Consider the following 20,845-nt stretch of genomic DNA (forward strand, 5'->3'; position numbering starts at 1 on the left):
CCGACCATATATCCGCGGCATAACTAAGACCGCCTACTTCCACCTCCGCAACATTGCTGCTGAACCCTCATTCATGCCTTTGTTACCTCTAGACTTGATTATTCCAACGCACTCCTGGCTGGCCTCCCACATTCTACCCTATGTAAACTTGAGGTGATCCAAAACTCGGCTGCCCATGTCCTAACTCGCACCAAGTCCCGTTCACCCATCACCCCTGTGCTCACTGACCTACATTGGCTCCTGGTTAAGCAACGCCTCGATTTCAAAATTCTCATACTTGTTTTCAAATCACACCATTGCCTCACCCCTCCCTATCTCTGTAATCTCCTTCAGCCCCCCAAACCACCCCCCACCCAAGATATCTGTGCTCCTCTAATTTTGCCCTCTTGAGCATCCCTGATTATGATCGCTCAACCATTGGTGGCCGTACCTTCTGTTGCCTAGGCCCTAAGCTCTGGAATTCCCTGCCTAAACCTCCCCGCCTCTCTACCTCTCTTTCCTCCTTTAAGACACTCCTTAAAACCTACCTCTTTGACCAAGCTTTTAGTCACCTGCCCTAATTTCTCCTTATTTGGCTCGGTGTCAAATTTGTTGTCTTATAATACTCCTGTGAAGCGCCTTGGGACGCTTTACTACGTTAAAGGCGCTATATAAATACAATTTTTTAAAAATTTGTTTTTATGAGATGTGGGCGTCGCTGGCAAGGCTAGCATTTATTGCCCATCCCTAATTGCCCTTGAGAAGGTGGTGGTGAGCCGCCGCCTTGAACTGCTGCAGTCCGTGTGGTGAAGGTACTCCCACAGTGCTGTTAGGTAGGGAGTTCCAGGATTTTGACCCAGCGACGATGAAGGATCGACGATATACTTCTAAGTCAGGATGATGTGTGACTTGGAGGGCAACTTGGAGGTGGTGGTGTTCCCATGTGCCTGCTGCCCTTGTCCTTCTAGGTGGAAGAGGTCGCGGGTTTGAGAGGTGCTGCCAAAGAAGCCCTGGCGAGTTGCTGCAGTGCATCTTGTAGATGGTACACATTGTAGCCACGGTATGCCGGTGGTGGAGGGAGTGAATGGTTAAGGTGGTAGAGGGGTTGCCAATCAAGCGGGCTGCTTTGTCCTGGATGGTGTCAAGCTTCTTGAGTGTTGTTGGAGCTGCACTCATCCAGGCAAGTGGAGAGTATTCCATTACACTCCTTACTTGTGCCTTGTAGATGGTAGAAATGCTTTGGGGAGTCAGGAGGTGAGACACTCGCCGCAGAATACCTAGCCTCTGACCTGCTCTTGTTGCCACAGTATTTATGTGGCTGGTCCAGTTAAGTTTCTCGTCAATGGTGACCCCCCAGGATGTTGATGGTGGGGGATTTGGTGATGGTAATGCTGTTGAATGTCAAGGGAGATGGTTAGACTCTCACTTGTTGGAGATAGTCACAGCCTGGCACTTATTTTGCCAAAAACCTAAAAGATAGTGAAAGCCTTTAGTTCAAATTTTCAATGAATTGCAGTAACATTAATTACCTGAAGTAGACCAGTGAGAATTCTCTCTACTAATTAAAGTCACATAAACGAAAGCAGAAAAATGTTAAAACTTTCCTTCAGGAAGCAGTTGGCAGGCTCTACACACACAGTTGCAGATATCGCTTGTTGGAGATATTCATTGTCCGGCACTTCTGTGGCGCGAATGTTACCTGCCACCTATCAGCCCAAGCCTGAACGCTGTCCAGCTTTTGTTGCATGTGGGCATGGACTGCTTCATTATCTGAGGAGTTGCGAATGGCACTGAACACTGTGCAGTCATCAGCGAACATCCTCATTTCTGACCTTGTGTTGGCGGGAAGGTCATTGATGAAGTAGCTGAAGATGGTTGGGCCTAGGGCACTGCCCTGAGGAACTCCTGCAGCGATGTCCTGGGGCTGTGATGATTGACCTTCAATCACCACAACCATCTTCCTTTGTGCTAGGTCTGACTCCAGCCAGTGGAGAGTTCTCCCTCCCGATTCCCATTGACTTCAGTTTTACTAGGGCTCCTTCATGCCACACTCGGTCAAATGCTGCCTTGATGTCAAGGGCAGTCACTCTCACCTCACCTCTGGAATTCAGCTCCTTTGTCCATGTTTGGACCAAGGCTGTAATGAGATCGGGAGCCGAGTGGCCTTGGCAGAACCCAGACTGAGCATCAGTGAGCAGGTTATTGGTGCGTAAGTGCCGCTTGATAGCACTGTCGATGACACCTTCCATCACTTTGCTGATGATTGAGAGTAGGCTGATAGAAACATAGAACATAGTAACATAGAAAAATAGGAAAAGGACAGGAATAGGCCATTCGGCCCTTCGAGCCTGCTCTGCTATTCAGTATGATCATGGCTGATCCTCTATCTCAATACCATATTCCTGCTCTCTCCCCATACTCTTTGATGCCTTTTGTGTCTAGAAATCTATCTATCTCCTTCTTAAATATATTCAGTGACTTGTCTCCACAGCCTTCTGTGGTGGAGAATTCCACAGGTCCACCACCCTCTGAGTGAAGAAATTTCTCCTCATCTCAGTCCTAAATGTCCTACCCCGCATCCTGAGACTGTGACCCCTTGTTCTAGATCCCCCCCAGCCAGGGGAAACATCCTCCCTGCATCCAGTCTGTCTAGCTCTGTCAGAATTTTATACGTTTCAATTAGATCCCCTCTCATTCTTCTAAACTCTAGTGAATACAGGCCTAGTCGACCCCATCTCTCCTCATACGACAGTCCTGCCATCCCAGGAATCAGTCTGGTGAACCTTCGTTGCACTCCCTCTATGGCAAGTATATCCTCTCTTAGGTAAGGGGCCCAAAACTGCACACACTACTCCAGGTGTGGTCTCACCAAGGCCCTGTATAACTAGTAAAACACCCTTGCTCCTGTACTCAAATCCTCTTGCCAACATACCATTTTCCTTCCTAACTGCTTGCTGCACCTGCATGTTTGCTTTCAGTGTCTGGTGTACCAGGACACCCAGGTCCCTTTGTACATCAACATTTCCCAATCACCATTTAAATAATACTCTGCCTTTCTGTTTTCCCTACCGAAATGGATAACTTCACATTTATCCACGTTATACTGCATCTGCCATGTATTTGCCCACTCACTCAACTTGTCTAAATCGCCTTGAAGCCACTTTGCATCCTCCTCACAACTCACAATCCCACCTAGTTTCGTGTCGTCAGTAAACTTGGAAATATTACATTTGGTTCCCATGATGTTTTTCTTATGATGGGGCGGTAATTGGCTGGATTGGATTTGTCCTGCTTTTGTGGACAGGACATACCTGGGCTGTTTTCCACATTGTTGGATAGATGCCAGTGTTGTAGCTGTACTGGAACAGCTTGGCTAGAGGCGTGGCTAGTTCTGGAGCACAAGTCCTCAGCACGATAGCCGGGATGTTGTCAGGACCCATAGCCTTTGCTGTATCCAGTGCGCTCAGTGGTTTCTTGATATCAAGTGGAGTGAATCGAATTGGCTGAAGATTGGCTTCTGTGATGGTGGGGACCTCAGGAGGAGGATCATCCACTCGGCACTTCTGGCTGAAGATGGTTGCAGACGCTTCAGCCTTTCTTTTGCACTCACGTGCTGGGCTCCACCGTCATTGAGGATGGGGATATTCATGGAGCCTCCTCCTCCCATTAGTTGTTTAATGGTCCACCAGCATTCACGACTGGGTGTGGCAGGACTGCAAAGCTTTGAAGAGCAGTGAAAGTATGGCCAGAGGGGGCAGTATCGGAGCTTCAGGATTGCTTCGAACGCACTGATTGGGGCATGTTTGCCCACAATGACATCGAGGAATACGCATCCACAGTGCTATTCTACATCAACAGCTGCGTCGAGGTCGTCACGACCCACAAAAATATCAGGTCATACCCCAACCAGAAACCCTGGATGAACGGAGAGGTCCGCTCACTGTTGAAAGCACGCGACGCAGCATTTAAATCTAGCGACGCGGCGGCTTACAGAGCAGCTAGGACCAACCTAAAAAAGGGTATCAGGACTGCCAAATGGAAACAGACACTGCGGATAGAGGATCACTTCCACAACAACTCGGACCCCCGGCGCATGTGGCAAGGCATCCAGTCCATCACTGACTACAAGGGCAAAAACACCAGTCCCCCGGTCAGCGACGCCTCCCTTCTGGAGGTGCTTAACAACTTCTACGCTCGCTTCGACAGGGACAACAAGGAGCCGGCTACCAAAGCCTTGCCACCCCCGGAAGACCAGGTGCTCACTCTGTCGACCTCCGACGTAAGGGGCGCTCTACGCAGAGTGAACACACGAAAGGCTACTGGACCGGATAGCATCCCTGGACGGGTACTCAAGGAATGTGCTGATCAGCTGGCTGATGTCTTCACCGCCATCTTCAACCTGTCATTGGCCCAGGCAGTAGTCCCTACATGCTTCAAGACCGCCACCATCATTCCTGTGCCTAAACAAGCGGCTGTGACGTGTCTGAACGACTATCGACCTGTCGCACTCACACCCATCATAATGAAGTGTTTCGAGAGACTGGTCTTAGCCCACATCAAAGCCAGTGTTCCTGCCTCCCTTGACCAACACCAGTTTGCCTATCGGGCAAACAGATCAACGGAGGATGCAATCACAACTGCTCTACACTCGGCACTGAATCACCTAGATGGTAAGGAGACCTACATCAGAATGTTGTTTATAGACTACAGCTCAGCATTCAACACTATCGTCCCCAACAAGCTGGCCACCAAACTCCAAACTCTTGGCCTGAACACTTCCCTCTGCAACTGGACCCTGGACTTCCTAACAAACAGACCCCAGTCTGTCAAATTAGGTAACCACACCTCCCCCCCCCCCCCCCCCGACCCTGAACACGGGGGCCCCACAAGGATGTGTGCTGAGCCCCCTCCTCTACTCCCTCTTCACCCACGACTGTGTGGCTGTTAATGGTTCCAACACCATCATCAAGTTTGCAGATGACACCACGGTAGTAGGCCAGATCACCAACAATGATGAGTCAGCCTACAGGGAGGAGGTCCAGCATCTCGTGAAGTGGTGCGCCGATAACAACCTGGCCCTTAACACCAAGAAAACAAAGGAAATAATCGTGGACTTCAGGAAGTCCAAAGGCGGAAGTCACACCCCCATCCACATCAATGGGGCGGAGGTGGAAAGGGTGGCCAGCTTTAAGTTCCTCGGAGTCCACATCACGGAAGACCTCTCCTGGTCCCTCAACACCTCCTCTCTGGTGAAGAAGGCCCAGCAGCGCCTATATTTCTTGAGGAGGCTGAAGGGATGTAATCTGTCACCCCCGATCCTCTCTAACTTCTACCGCTGCACTATAGAGAGCATCCTGACAAACTGTATCACGGTATGGTACGGCAGCTGTAGCTCCCATGACCAGAAAGCCCTGCAGCGGGTAGTCAAAACTGCCCAACGCATTACCGGCACCCGGCTACCGACCATAGAACATATATATCAGAAACGCTGCCTACGGAGGGCACGGTCCATCATCAAAGACCCTACCCACCCCAGCCACAGTCTGTTCGCCCTCCTACCATCTGGAAGACGCTACAGATGCATTCGCACCCGTACGACCAGATTTAGGAACAGCTTCTTTCCCAGGGCTGTCATCCTACTGAACGCCACAAATAAACACTAAAGCCTGCACATCTGCCGATGCACTTTATTATGGTCATATTTATGCTAATATATATGTACAAATGTATGTTGAAATGTTTAAGTGTCCTAATCCAAATTGTACACTCTCAGGAGCCGCAAGCCTACATTTCGTTGTACTGCAATTGTGCACTAACAATGACAATAAAAGTTGATTTGATTTGATTTGATTTGATCCGTTGATTGTGGGATCGTTTAGCCCTGTCTATAGCATGCTGCATCTGCTTTTTAGCATGCATGTAGTCCTGTGTTGCAGCTTCCCCAGGTTGGCACCTCATTTTTAGGTACGCCTGGTGCTGCTCCTGGCATGCTCTACACTCCTTATTGAACCAGGGTTGGTCCCCTGGCTTGATGGTAATGGCAGAGTGAGGGATATGCCGGGCCATGTGGTTGCGGATTGTGTGGAATACAATTCTGCTGCTGCTGATGGCCCACAGCGCCTCATGGATGCTCAGTTTTGAGCTGCTAGATTTGTTCTGAATCTATCCCATTTAGCATGGTGGTATTGCCACACAACACGATGGAGGGTGTCCTTAGTGTGAAGACGAGACTTCGTCTCCACAATGACTGTGCGGTGGTCACTGCTGCCAACACTGTCATCGATAGATGCATCTACGACAGGTAGATTGGTGAGGATGAGGTCAAGTAGGTTTTTCCCTCGTTGGTTCTCTCACCACCTGTCGCAGGTCCAGACTGGCAGTTATGTCCTTCAGGACTCGGCCAGCTCGGTCAGTAGTGGTGCTACCGAGCCACTCTTGGTGATGGACATCGAAATCCCCCCACCCAGAGTACATTCTGTGCCCTTGCTACTCTCAGTGCTTCTTCCAAGTGGTGTTCAACATAGAGGAGTACTGATTCATCAGCTGAGGGAGGGTCGTAGGTAGTAATCAGCAGGAGGTTTCCTTGCCCATGCTTGACCTGAAGCCATGAGGCTTCATGGGGTACGGAGTCAATGTTGAGGACTCCCAGGGCCACTCCTTCCCACCTGTATACCACTGTGCCGCCACCCCTGGTGGGTCTGTCCTGCCGGTGAGACAGGACATACCCAGGGATGGTGATGGAGGAGTTTGGGACATTGGGTGAAATGTATGATTCTGTGAGTATGACTATTTCAGGCTGTTGCTTGACTAGTCTGTGGGACAGCTCTCCCAATTTTTGCACAAGTCCCCAGTTGTTTGCTGGACTACGTCCTCACTGTAATACCATTTTGTATCACGTGAAAATGGATGTGGATATCACGGTGTTAGGGGGGCAGGCCACCATTTAGAATGGGGAATGTAGAAATCATGGGATGTGCGTCAAGCGATGGATTTGGTCACTCTCACTAATGATTACTATCTGACCGGTGCAGGTGATGTGTATTGCTGAGCATCACAGACACTTTACACAGCTGATCTATCTGCGAGTGAGGCAGGTATGGGAATCTAGGAGGTAGCATTGGAGGAGCCTCAGCCCTTGCACTTTAGAAAGTTAAAGAGAAAGGACAAGGCAATAGTGCAGGGTAGCGATATGGGCAATGAAAACCAGAGTGTGACAGGAAGGGACAGAGCGTACAAACATAAGAGTGCACCAGCAAATAAGGTCAGAGTAGGGAAAATGATAAAAAGACAAAATTAAAGGCTCTTTATCTGAATGCACGCAGCATTCGTAACAAGATAGATGAATTGACGGCACAAATAGAAATAAATGGATATGATCTAATAGCCATCACAGAGACATGGTTGCAATGTGACCAAGGCTGGGAACTGAATATTCAGGGATATTTGACATTTCAGAAGGCTAGACAAAAGAAAAGGAGGTGGGGTAGCTCTGTTAATAAAGGACGAGATCAGTGCAATAGTGAGAAATGATCTTGGCTCGGAAGTTCCAGATGTAGAATCAATTTGGGTGGAGGTAAGAAATAGTAAGGGAAAGAAGGCACTGGTGGGAGTAGTCTATAGGCCCCCTAACGGTAGCTACACTATAGGACAGAGTATAAATCAAGAAATAATGGGGGCTTGTAAGAAAGGTACTGCAATAATCGTGTGCGATTTTAATCTTCATATAGATTGGCCAAATCAAATTGGCAAAAGAAGCCTTGAGGACGAGTTCATAGAGTGTATTTGGGACAGGTTCTTGGAACAATATGTTGTGGAACCGACCAGGGAACTGGCTATTTTAAATCTGGTAATGTTTAATGAAACAGGATTAATGAATGATCTCATAGTAAAGGATCCTCTAGGGAAGAGTGATCATAACATGATAGAATTCCACATTCAGTTTGAAGGTGAGAAACTTGGATCTGAAACTAGAGTATTAAACTTAAATAAAGGCAATTACAAAGGTATGAGGAGAGAGTTGGCTAAAGTGGACTGGGAAAACAGATTAGAAGGTAAGACGGTAGAAATGCAGTGGCAGACATTTAAAAAGATATTTCATGACTCTCAACAAAGATATATTTCAGTGAGAAAGAAAGACTTGAAGAGAAGGATGAACCAACCGTGGCTAACCAAGGAAGTTAAGGATGGTACCAAATTGAAAGAAAAGGCATACAATGTTGCAAAGATTAGTGGTAGGCCAGAAGATTGGGAAAATTTTAGAAACCAGCAAAGGATGACTAAAAAAATAATAAAGCGGGAGAAAATAGCTTATGAGAGTAAACTAGCAAGAAATATAAAAACTGAGTAAGAGCTTCTACAAGTATATAAAAAGGAAGAGAGTAGCTAAAATAAACGTTGGTCCCTTAGAGGACGAGACTGGGGAAATAATAATGGGAAACAAGGAAATGGCAGAGGCATTGAACAAATATTTTGTATCTGTCTTCGCAGTAGAGGACACTAAAAACATCCCAGTAATAGTAGAAAATCAAGGGGCAAAAGGGAGGGCGGAACTTAAAACAATCACTATCACTAGAGAAAAAGTACTAGGCAAACTTATGGGTCTAAAGGCTGACAAGTCCCCTGGACCTGATGGCCTGCATCCTAGGGTCTTAAAAGAAGTGGTTACAGAGATAGTGGATGCATTGGTTGTAATCTTCCAAAATTCCCTTGACTCTGGAAAAATCCCTGTGGATTGGAAAACCGCAAATGTAACGCCCTTATTCAAAAAAGGAGGGAGACAGAAAGTAGGAAATTATAGGCCAGTTAGCCTAACATCTGTCATTGGCAAAATGCTCGAATCCATTATTAAAGAAGTAGCAGCAGGGCATTTACAAAATCATAATACAATCAAACAGAGTCAACATGGTTTTATGGAAGGGAAATCGTGTTTGACAAATCTATTAGAGTTCTTTGAGGATGTAACGAGCAGGGTGGATAAAGGGGAACCAGTAGATGTAGTGTATTTGGATTTCCAAAAGGTATCCGACAAGGTGCCACATAAAAGGTTACTGCATAAGATAAGAGCTCATGGTGTTGGGGATAATACATTAGATTGGATAGAGGATTGGCTAACTAACAGAAAACAGAGAGTCGAGATAAATGGGTAATTTTCAGGTTGGCAATCTGTAACTAGTGGGCTGCCACAGGGATCAGTGCTGGGGCCTCAACTATTTTCAATCTATATTAATGACTTGGATGAAGGAAGCAAGTGTATTGTAACCAAATTTGCTGACGATACAAAGATAGTTGTGAGGAGGACATAAAGAGTCTCCAAAGGGATATAGATAGGTTAAGTGAGTGGGCAAAAATTTGGCAGATGGAGTATAATTTGGGAAAATGTGAAGTTATCCACTTTGGTAGGAAGAATAGAAAAGAAAAATGTTATTTAAATGGAGAAAGACTACAGAATGCGGTGGTACAGAGGGATTTGGGTGTCCTCGTACATGAAACACATGAAGTTAACATGCAGGTGCAGCAAGTAATTAGGAAGGCAAATGGAATGTTGGCCTTTATTTCAAGGGGGATAGAGTATAAAAGTAGGGAAGTCTTGCTACAACTGTATAGGGCGCTGGTGAGACCACACATAGAGTACTGCATACAGTTTTGGTCCCCTTATTTAAGGAGGGATATACTTGCATTGGAGGCAGTTCAGAGAAGGTTCACGAGGTTGATTACTAGGGTGGAAGGGTTGCCTTATGAGGAAAGATTGAGCAGGTTGGGCCTATACTCATTGGAGTTTAGAAGAATGAGAAGTGATCTTATTGAAATATATAAGATTCTGAGGGGGTTGGACAGGGTAGATGCTGAAAGGATGTTTCCCCTCGTCAGGGAATCTAGAACTAGGGGGCATAGTCTCAGAATAAGGGGTCGCCCATTTAAGACGGAGATGAGGAGGAATTTCTTCGCTGAGAGGGTCGTGAATCTTTGGAATTCTTTACCCCAGAGAGCTGTGGAAGCTGAGTCATTGAATATATTCAAGGCTGAGAGAGACAGATTTTTGAGCAACAGGGGAGTCCAGGGTTATGGGGAGCAGGCAGGAAAGTGGAGTTGAGGCCAAAATCGGATCAGCCATGATCTCATTAAATGGCGGAGCAGGCACGAGGGGCCAAATGGCCTACTCCTGCTCCTATTTCTTATGTTCTTATGTTCTGTCCAGCGCTTACCTGCTATTTGATGCTCAAAGCCTCTTGGTATTAGCTCCTTTTATGCTTCAGCGCCAAGTCATTCAGCTGATTAAAATACCAGTAACAAGAGTAGGGGTTCTGCTTCGATTGCCATCTTGAGGCTGAAAGAAGGAAATAAAAAAGCACTGATGGTGCTAAAGGCACTGATTAATCAACTCTAAACTGCCGGCAAAGCCCGAAATATGAAAGAATTGATATTGAGAGATATAATTATATGTGCATATATGGGGATTTCAGCAGTATTATAATCAGCACTGTTGGCTTTCAGTGTCAGGTTGTGCGACATATTATTGATGTGATTTGGGGATAACTACTACTTTCGCATGATGAGAAAAACGTATAATGGGATGTCTTGTTTGGCTATCCATTTGATGGCCTCCTGAGATGCCAAGTGGAGAAATGAGGTGCCTCCCGCAACTGATCTTAGTGGGGCTAAAAATTAAGGCCAAGCTACCGGCATGCGCGGCTCTCATTTAAAGGAATAAAATATTGGCTGCATATAGTGGGCAACGTTCCCTATAAGCGGCGCAGCCCGGGACCGGCCTTTGCAATGTTAAAACGCAAAACTGAATGGGCTGCACACCCAAATAAAATTGCAGGGAACATTGATAGTGACACCGCTATTCCTGGCCAGAATGGAGATGATTGGGTAATTCCCAGGTCAATCACGACTGGAGACTGCTGTAAGTGACTGGGATTGATTTTACGCTCATAATTTGTAATACGTAACGATCCTCCACTCACTGCCTTTTGCTGGAGAAATAATCCTGCTTTGATCGGGAGACTTTGCTGAAGTTTCGGTCTTGTGTTCTGTTTGCTGTAGTTCACAGAGACTCTTATCAAATAGACTCTACTGAGTAAATAGGCACTGTCTGCTCAGTCAATAGACTCTACTGAGTAAATAGACTCTGTTTGTTGTTTGCTGAGTAAATCGACTCTGCTGAGGAAATAGACACTGCTGAGGAAATAGACCCTGCTGAGTAAATAGACTCTGTTTGCTGAGTCAATAGACTGTCTGCTGTTTAAATAGACTCTGTTTGTTTGCTATGTATGTCCTGCCGTAATTCCCCATCTCCAACTCATTGGCTGACACAATGGTGTCAATAGACACTCCGTAAAATATTTCCATCAGGTTCCACAGCCAACATTGTGATTTTGAGTGAGCCTCTGCTCGTAGTGTGCTGTTTGCGCACATAAAATGGATGCTTGGGAATCCTGGGACATGCCCAGTTCAAACAGACTTCTTATAAAGGGAAATGGCAATTTACTTTCCACGTTAAAAGTCTTTTGTGTTTTTTGTGTGTTTTTATTTGCATTTTGCTCCATACATCAGTTGGTTTTGCTGGGTAGACTACCATTTTTGCAGGTTTTTTTCCCGCCAATATTTTCTTTCATTATTTTTGATTGCTGCTACCCGTGTTCTATCTCACACCAAGTCCCATTCACCTATCGCTCCTGTGCTCACGGATCTATATCGGCTCCTGGTCCGACAACGGCTCGATTTTAACGTTTTCTTCCATGTTTTCAAATCCCTCCATGGCCTCGCCCCCTCCCTATCTCTGTAACCTCCTCCAGCCCTACAACTCTCCAAGAAATTTACGTTCCTCCAATTCTGGCCTCCTGCTCATCCCCCACTTCCTTCGCCCCACCATTGGTGGCCGTGCCTTCAGCTGTCTAGGCCCTGAGCTCTAGAATTCCCTCCCTAAACCACTCTGCCTCTCTCACCTCCTTTAAGACACTCCTTAAAATCTTCATCTTTGACCAAGCTTTTAGTCACCTGTTCTAATATCTCCTTATGTGGCTTGGTGTAATATTTTGTTTGATAATGCGCCTGTGAAGCGTCTTGGGATGTTTTACTACGATAAAGGCCCTATATAAATGGATCTTGTTGTTGTTAGTAAGATATGTGAGTCTGTGAAACTAGAGCTCTTTGAACTTTCACTGTAGTTCAGTATATCCAGTGTGGGGTAAAGGACTTCAGTCAGTGCCATCCAAACATCCACACACAGCATAGTGTGGAGGAGTTCCGTGTAGTGTACCTTATACACAGGAAATGTTACAGTAAGTTATAGTGTTCAAAGATTCTGCTGATACAGAAGGTCGTGGGTTTAAGTCCCACTCCAGAGACTTGAGCACATAATCTAGGCTGACATTCCCAGTGCGGTACTGAGGGAGTGTTGCACTGTCGGAGGTGCCGTCTTTCAAATGAGACGTTAAACCGAGGCCCCGTCTGCCCTCTCAGGCGGATGTAAAAGATTGCATGGCACTATTTCAAAGCAGAGCGGAGGAAATCTCAAAAGTACTTCATTGGCTGTAAAACGCTTTGGGATGCTTTCTTTTTCCAGAGTGGACAGCAGATCAGTACGATGTTGTGATTGGAGTACTGTCAGCTCGACACCACCATAAATTGCGGAATGCACTCAGGAACACTTGGCTGGGGCAAGTACAGCAACGAAACCAGCGGTGAGTAAAAGTTTATTCTGAGTGTTTAACTTTAATTTTTAAAGGCCCAGAAATTCGGTTCGGAGGCTTCCCGCGGGTGCAAGCCTCCGACCTGCACTTACCTTGCACGCCGGCCGTTGTGCTGTGGGCCCGTGTTGGATTCTGATCCTGGGCCGCCTCCAACTGCCGGCGCGCAGTGCTTGCGTATCCCAGGGGCGCAGTTAGTTCGAAGCGTCCCCTGGGATCACGTGGGCCATGGGGAGCCAATGGTAGCAGGGAATGCTTCATTCATAAATTTGAGCTGTCAAACCTATAAATATTATAAGCCCCAAAACATAATTAAAACTTCAAATACATTTTTAAAAAATCACATTTTTAAAATAACTATAAATTACATGAAATAACTATTTTAAACAATAATTTAAATTTTTGAAAAAATTAATTACATTTTCTAACGGGGCTAAAAATAAACTTACCTTTCTTTAAAGTATTTAAAAATAATAAACCTGTGGAAAAAATGTTTTAATTTTAATTAATTCACCACTTACCTTGTTAAAAGCAGGCCTTGCGCCTGCTTTTTAAAAGTGTAACTGCTGGAGACTTACCCTCCCGGAGAAACATGCAAAAAAAACGTAAGTTCGATGCGCACGCGTTCCACCTGTCAACCCCTTCTTTCAAGGGAACGGAAATTCCGGTTTCCTGTGCATGCGCAGTGCATGCACGAAACCGGCACTTTCGTTGGGCCTACGCGTGAGTACCCAGTGCGTACTCAGCGTGGGGACCCGAATTTCTGGGCCAAAGTGGAAGATCTATGACTGTTGTATCTTCTGCAGAGGAAGTGGGAGAAGGTTTGCAATGTGTAGGACATTCTATATAGTCATAGAATCATACAGCACAGAAGGAGGCCATTGGGCCCATTGTGCCTGTGCCAGCTCTTTGAAAGAGCTATCCAATTAGTCCCACTTCCTTGCTATTTCCCCATAGCCCAGCAAGTTTTTCCTTTTCAATTATATATCCAATTCCCTTTTGCAAGTTACTTTTGAATCTGCTTCTCCTGCACTTTCAGGCACAGCATTCCAGACTAACAACTCGCTGCATAAAAAAAATTCTCCTCATCTCGCCTCTGGCTTTTTTGCCAATTACCTTAAATCTGTGCCCTCTGGTTACTGACCCTCCTGCCAATGGAAATTGTTTCTCCTTAGTTACTCTATCAAACCCTTCATGATTTTGAACACCTCTATTAAACCTCCTCTTAACCTGCTCTAAGGAGAACAATCCCAGCTTCTGTTACTGAGTTTGTTGAAAGATACCTGCAAAGGATGTTACATTGAGCAGAAGGTAGAAATTCACATTCATAATCTTATCTTTGTTTTTGCCAGTCTTGAGTTGAGGGTTCTTAGTGTTGGAGAATGGGACAGTTTGCATTTTAAGCTCCCAGTGTCAGTAGCGAGCATTCCCAAGTCAGGTAAAACATGCCTAGATGCAGAGTAAAACTCTCTCTACCCTGCCCCAACAATGCTCCTTAGTTCCATTTGTGCACCATCATTCCCCACACCAGCTATTCTGTGTCCCCTGAGTGAGATTGCCAGTTAATGCTATATTAGAGGCAATATTGAACCGGCTGGGGCTCTTTTCTCTAGAAAGGAAAAGCCTGAGGGGTGACCTGGTAGCGGTCTTTAAAATTATGGACAGGTTTGATAGGTAGATGTAGAGAAGATGTTTCCACTTGTGTGGGAGTCCAAAACTAGGGGCCATAAATATAAGATAGTCACTAATAAATCTAATAAGGAATTCAGGAAAAAACTTCTTCACTCAGAGAGTGGAGAGAATGTGGAACTCACTACCACAAGGAGCAGTTGAGGCAAACAGAATTGATGCATTTAAGGGGAAGCTAAATAAACACATGAGGGAGAAAGGAATAGAAGGATATGAATATAGGGAGGGAGGAGTCTCGTGTGGAGCATAAACACCGGCACAGACCAGTTGGGCCGAATGACCTGTTTGTGTGCTGTAAATTCTATGTAGATTTATGGTTATCTCTTAGGCAGTCCCTCGGAACCGAGGATGACTTGCTTCCACATTAAAAATGAGTTTGCAGGTGACTGATGAGTTCAGTGCGGGACCTATAGTCTCAGTCACAGGTGGGGCAGACGGTGGTTGAAGGGGTGGGTGGGTGGGGTGCTTGGGTTGACTTGCGCTGCCTGCGCATGGTTTCCGCTTGCTCTCAGCGAAGAAACTCGAGGTGTTCGGCGCCTTCCCGGATGCTTCTCCTCCACTTTGAGTGGTCTTGGGCCAGGGATTCCCAGGTGTCGGTGGGGATGTTACACTTTTTCAAGGAGGCTTTAAGGGTGTCCTTGAAGCATTTCCTCTGCCCACCTGGGGCTCTCTTGCCGTGCCGGAGCTCCGAGTAGAGCGCTTCTTTTGGGAGTCTCATATCGGGCATGCGGACAATGTGACCCGTCCATCGGAGCTGATATGAGCGTGGTCAAAGCTTTGATGCTGGGGATGTTGGCCTGAGCAAGAACACTGACGTTGGTGCGGCTATCCTGCCAATAGATTTGCAGGATCTTGCGGAGGCAGCGTTGGTGGTACCTCTCCAGTGCTTTGAGGTGCCTGCTGTACATGGTCCATGTCTCTGAGGCATACAGCAGGGCGGGTATCACTGCTGTTCTGTAGACCATGAGCTTAGTGCCGGGTTTGAGGTCCTGGTCTTCAAACACTCTCTTCCTCAGGCGACCGAAGGCTGCACTAGCACACTGAAGGTGGTGTTGGACTTAGTCATCGACGTCTGCCCTTGTTGACAGTAAGCTCCCAAGATATGGAAAGTGGTCCACGTTGTCCAAGGCCTTGTCATTGATTTTGATAATTGGGGGGCAGTACTGTGGGCAGGGGCAGGTTGGTAGAGGACCTTTGTCTTACGGATGTTTAGTGCAAGGCCCATGCTCTCGTACGCTTCGGTGAAGGCGTTGACGATGGTTTGGAGTTCGACCTCCGAGTGAGCGCAGACGCAAGCGTCGTCTGTATACTGTAATTCGACGACAGAAGATGGGATGACCTTGGATCTGGACTGGAGGCGACGGAGGTTGAACAGTTTCCCGTTTGTTCTGTAAATTAGCTCCACTCCAGTGGGGAGCTTACTGAGGGTGAGATGGAGCATTGCAGCAAGGAAGATCGAGAAGAGCGTTGGTGCGATGACACAGCCTTGCTTGACCCCGGTCCATACGTGAATAAGGTCTGTGGTGGAACCGTTGGTCAGGATCACGGCTTGCATGTCGTCGTGAAGCAGGCGGAGGATGGTGACAAACTTTTGAGGGCAGCCGAATTTGAGGAGGACACTCCATAATCCCTCACGGTTGACAGTGTCGAAGGCCTTTGTGAGATCAAAGAATGTACAGCGGTTGGTGCTGTTCCCTGCATTTCTCTTGTAATTGACGTGCGGTGAAGATCATGTCCATTGTGCCCCTTAGTGGGCGGAATCCGCATTGCGACTTTGGGAGGAGCTCTTCGGCCACTGGGAGAAGGTGATTGAGGAGGATTCTTGCGATGACTTTCCTTGTGGCAGACAGCAGGGAAACTCCTCTGTAATTACCGCAATCGGACTTGTCACCTTTCTTGAAGATGGTCACAATTACGACGTCTCTGAGATCCCCTGGCATGCTCTCCTCCTTCCAGATAAGAGAAATGAGTTCATGAATTCGCGCCAGTAGTGCTTCTCCGCCATGCTTTAGTGCCTTGGCGGGGATTCCATCTGCTCCTGAGGCCTTGTTCTTCAGTTGTCGGATGGCCTTTTCAACCTCATGCCGGGCTGGGGCTGTGCTGAGATGGTGGCGGGTAGCATGCTGTGGGATGGAGTTGAGGACACTCGCGTCGAAGACAGTCGCGGTTAAGGAGATCTTCGAAGTGCTCCTTCCAGCAGGCACTGACTGCCTCTCTCTCCTTGATGAGTACCTCTCTGTTCTTGGCCCACAGTGGGGAAGGGCCTTGGGTGCTTGGGCCGTTGATGGTCTTGACTGCGCTAAAAAATCCATGCACATCGTGGTTGTCGGCCAGCTGCTGGATCTCCTGCGCTTTCTCCACCCACCATCTGTTCTTTAGGTCGCGAGTTTTTTGTTGGACCTCGGCCTTCAGGCGTCTGTAGAGCTGCTTTCTTGCTCTCGAGTTCTGTTGCTGTTTCCAGATCAGGAATGCCTTGCGCTTGCGGCTTATTAGCTCCTGGATCTCCTGGTCATTCTCGTCGAACCAGTCTTGGTGTTTCCTGGTCCAGTGACCGAGCGTCTCTTCACAGGTGCTGATTATGGAGGCCTTGAGTGCAGACCAGGCGCTGTGGGCACTCTGTGTCTCTGCATCACTGGGAGTCGTCAGGTTATTTGTGAGGCACAGGCTGAATAGGGCTTTCTTAGCGGGGTCTTTGAGTGCTCCAGCATTAATTTTCCTGTGGCATTGTTTCTGTTGCCGCCGCTGTTTTGGGGCTACATTGATGGAGATGACAGAGTGGATTAGGCAGTGGTCTGTCCAGCAGTCATCAGCTCCTGTCATGGCGCGGGTGATGCGGACGTCCTTACGGTCCCTCGCTCGGATGATGACGTAGTCCAGCAGATGCCAGTGCTTGGAGCGAGGGTGCTGCCATGAAGCCTTGTACTTGTCTCTCTGACGGAACAAGATGTTGGTTATGACACGGCCATGTTCTAAGCATTTCGACAGGAGGAGGGTACCGTTGGAGTTGGCTTTTCCTACCACCTCTCTGCCAATCACAACTCCCTAGAGGTCTGAGTCCTTTTCAACTCTGGCGTTAAAGTCGCCAAGGAGGATTAGCTTGTCGCCCGCTGGGACTCGGGACAAGGATTGTTCGAGGCTGGAGTAGAATTCCTCTTTGGTCTTGTCTGTGGCTTCCAGTGTTGGGGCGTATGCACTGATGACCGTAGCGCACTGGTTCCGGGCTAGGGTGAGCCGAAGAGTCATGAGGCGTTTGTTTATACCGCTAGGAGAGTCTCTGAGACGTCCGACCAGTTCATTTTTTATGGCGAAACCTACCCCATGGAGGCGGCGTTCTTCTTCAGGTTTGCCTTTCCAGAAGAAGGTGTAGCCATCACCTTGCTCCTCGAGCTGGCCTTCCTTTGCTCGCCGGGTCTGACTTAGGGCGGCGATGTCAATGTCGAAACGTCTGAGCTCCTGGGCAACGATAGCAGTACGGTGTTCCGGTCTGTCACTGTTGGGGTTGTCCATGAGGGTCCTGACGTTCCAGGCCCCGAACTTCATTTTAAAGGGTGGAAGATGCCTGTGCGTGAATTCTTTTAACGTGGGGTGGCTGTTGCACACCAGCTACCACACGGGCTTGACAGAGCAAGGTCTTGGTCCAATGGCAAGGGGATCCAAGACGATTGGAGACCAGGCTCTGCTACAACGGCCTAGCACACACACACACATACAATTTATGGTTATAGGCCTGTATTAGAAGTACTTACACTCATTACAGCCAGTAGATGGAAGAGACCTACTCCATTGTTCTAGGCTGGATTCGAACCCAGGTCCTGGAGATGGAAGACCAGTTCAATTCGTCGCAGTGCTTCCGACAAAATTGTTCACAATTGTTGCTTTATTTCTCGGAATTGTTCAGTATTTAGTCAGCGCTTCCAATCGCATATATTTACAAAAAGTATTTTCTAAAATGTTCTGTTATGCCCCTGGTGTCTGTTTTGGTTAGAGTTTTACTATCAATGGTTCTATCAATTCCCCCATCTTATCTCTGCAATTTCCTCCAGCCCTATATCCCCTTTGGAATACTCTGATTCACTGACTAGGGTTTTTCTGCACCTACCCCCAACCCCCAACCCACTCCTCCCTTCACCCCAACTTTCAGCTGCCTTGGTCCTGCTCTCTGTCTGACACTCCACTTCTTAAAATCCCATCTTTTTTCCCCCGAGATTCAGCTCACCCTCTGTATCGCTCCCTTCCTGGCTCCGTATCGCTCCCTTTCCTTGCGTCTGTCTGTGCAGTGCCTTGGGACAGTTGCGATGTTAAAGGCAATCCGTTGATGATTCAGTTGTGAGCTGAAAAGGATGTTGAACTTTTGAAACTGGTGGGATGACTGTGTGCTGTGCAGCTAGCTGTGTAAAGCTAAAGTGTATGGATATTTTGCAAGGGTGTTAAGATCATGGGTATGTAATTTAGGTGTCAATCGTGGCTCACTCGCCTCTGAGTCAGGAGGTCCTGGGTTCAAGTCCCACTCCAGAGACTTGAGCACAATCCAGGCAGACACTCCCAGTGCAATGCTGAGGGAGCACTGCACTGTCAGCGGTGCCTTTCGGATGAGACGTTAAACCGAGGCTCCTCTAAGGTGGACGTAAAAGATCCCATGGCAGTATTAGAAGAAGAGCAGGTGTCCTGGCCAATATTTATCCCTCAACCAACATCACTAAAACAGATTATCTGGTCATTATCACATTGCTGTTTGTGGGACCTTGCTGTCTGCAAAATGACTACCATGTTTCCTACATTACAACAGTGACTGCACTTCAAAAGTACTTCATTGGTTGTAAAGTGCTTTGTGACGTCCTGAGGTTGTGAAAGGCGCTATAGAAATGCAAGTCTTTTCTTCTCTACTTCATATATATTTTTTTGTCTATGGCAGTGTCCTTGCAAAGTTTATAATTGGTACTTATGGCTGCGACATACCCGATGAGGACAGAGAGGATCCCTACTCCTGTCGGCTGCTCAACTTTACAGACCCAGGTCAGGCTCGCTGGAGATTATTGACATGCTGCATTCACATATTTGACAAGGGTGAGGCTTCCAGTACACAAGCATGCTGGAAATTTGAAATAAAAACAGAAAATGCTGGAAATACTCAGTAGATCAGGCATCATCTGTGGAGAGAGAAACAAGTTATTGTTTCAAGCTTTTGTCAGAACTGGAAAAAGTTAGAGATGCACCAGGTTTTAAGCAAGTACAGAGGCAGGGAGAGGGGAGGAAAGAACAAAAGGGAAGGTCTGTGATAGGGTGGAAAGCGGAAGAGATTAAATGACAAAAGGGGGGTGGGGGGGTAAAGAGACAAAAGATGGGACGAGAGGAGCTTCCAAAGAGCCAGCACAGGCATGATGGGCCGAAAAGCCTCCTTCCGTGCTCTTAAGTTTCTATGATTCTATGAACCATTACCAACAGCTGCTGTCTGGAAAAAATGGGAGCAGTGGTTATGATCTGAAATTGTTGAACTCAATATTGAGTCCTTCCAGTACATGGTGTGTAGGTTTCTCTCACAACCTTCCCCTTTAGTGGTGGTCACTGAGGGGGTCAGGCTGCCTATCGACAGCTTGTGGCTGAGCCCAAACATGTCCTGTTGGATAATGGAGAAGGCTGAAACCGCCGGGAATTTTGTGCTCCCGTCCCCTGGGTCTATCCCCTTCCGCTGGGTCTATCACCTTCCCCTGCGTTTACCTCCCTAACCCTGGGTCTATCCCCTTCTCCTGCATCTATCGCCCATCCCCTTAGTCTATTGCCCTTTCCCTGGGTCTACCTCCCATCCCCTGGATCAACCTCCCATCCCCTGGGTCTATCGCCCATCCCCTCGATCTATCGCCCATCCCCTCGATCTACCGCCCTTCCCCTGGGTCTGTCGTCCTTCCCCCGGATCTGTCCCCTTCCCCCGGGTCTGTCCCCTTCCCCCGGGTCTGTCCCCTTCCCCCGGGTCTGTCGCCCTTCCCCCGGGTCTGTCGCCCTTCCCCCGGGTCTGTCGCCCTTCCCCCGGGTCTGTCGCCCTTCCCCCGGGTCTGTCGCCCTTCCCCCGGGTCTGTCGCCCTTCCCCCCGGGTCTGTCGCCCTTCCCCCGGGTCAGTCGCCCTTCCCCCGTGGCAGTCGCCCTTCCCCCGTGGCAGTCGCCCTTCCCCCGTGGCAGTCGCCCTTCCCCCGGATCTGTCCCCTTCCCCCGGGTCTGTCGTCCTTCCCCCGGATCTGTCCCCTTCCCCCGGGTCTGTCCCCTTCCCCCAGGTCTGTCCCCTTCCCCCGGGTCTGTCGCCCTTCCCCCGGGTCTGTCGCCCTTCCCCCGGGCCTGTCGCCCTTCCCCCGGGCCTGTCGCCCTTCCCCCGTGGCAGTCGCCCTTCCCCCGTGGCAGTCGCCCTACCCCCGTGGCAGTCGCCCTTCCCCCGTGGCAGTCGCCCTTCCCCCGGGTCAGTCGCCCTTCCCCCCGGGTCAGTCGCCCTTCCCCCGGGC

At 48.1% G+C, this 20,845-nt stretch overlaps 1 protein-coding gene across 5 annotated transcripts in view; it reads left to right on the forward strand.

Moving 5' to 3' along the window:
- Nucleotides 1–20,845, forward strand: part of b3galnt2 (beta-1,3-N-acetylgalactosaminyltransferase 2) — a 72,438-nt gene that overhangs the window by 8,365 nt on the left and 43,228 nt on the right. For 4 of the 5 annotated variants that reach the window (XM_085996707.1, XM_085996705.1, XM_085996706.1 and 1 more), the window contains exons 2-3: nucleotides 12,548–12,665; nucleotides 19,273–19,373. In XM_085996707.1, coding sequence (XP_085852833.1) covers nucleotides 12,548–12,665; nucleotides 19,273–19,373 — 219 coding nt within the window. The remainder of the gene's footprint in view (nucleotides 1–12,547; nucleotides 12,666–19,272; nucleotides 19,374–20,845) is intronic. The other variant, XM_085996710.1, reaches the window with a different exon arrangement.

Source organism: Somniosus microcephalus, chromosome 9, assembly GCF_052327205.1.
Source record: "Somniosus microcephalus isolate GS21.2 chromosome 9, FLI_Smic_1.0, whole genome shotgun sequence".
NCBI lineage: Eukaryota > Metazoa > Chordata > Chondrichthyes > Squaliformes > Somniosidae > Somniosus > Somniosus microcephalus.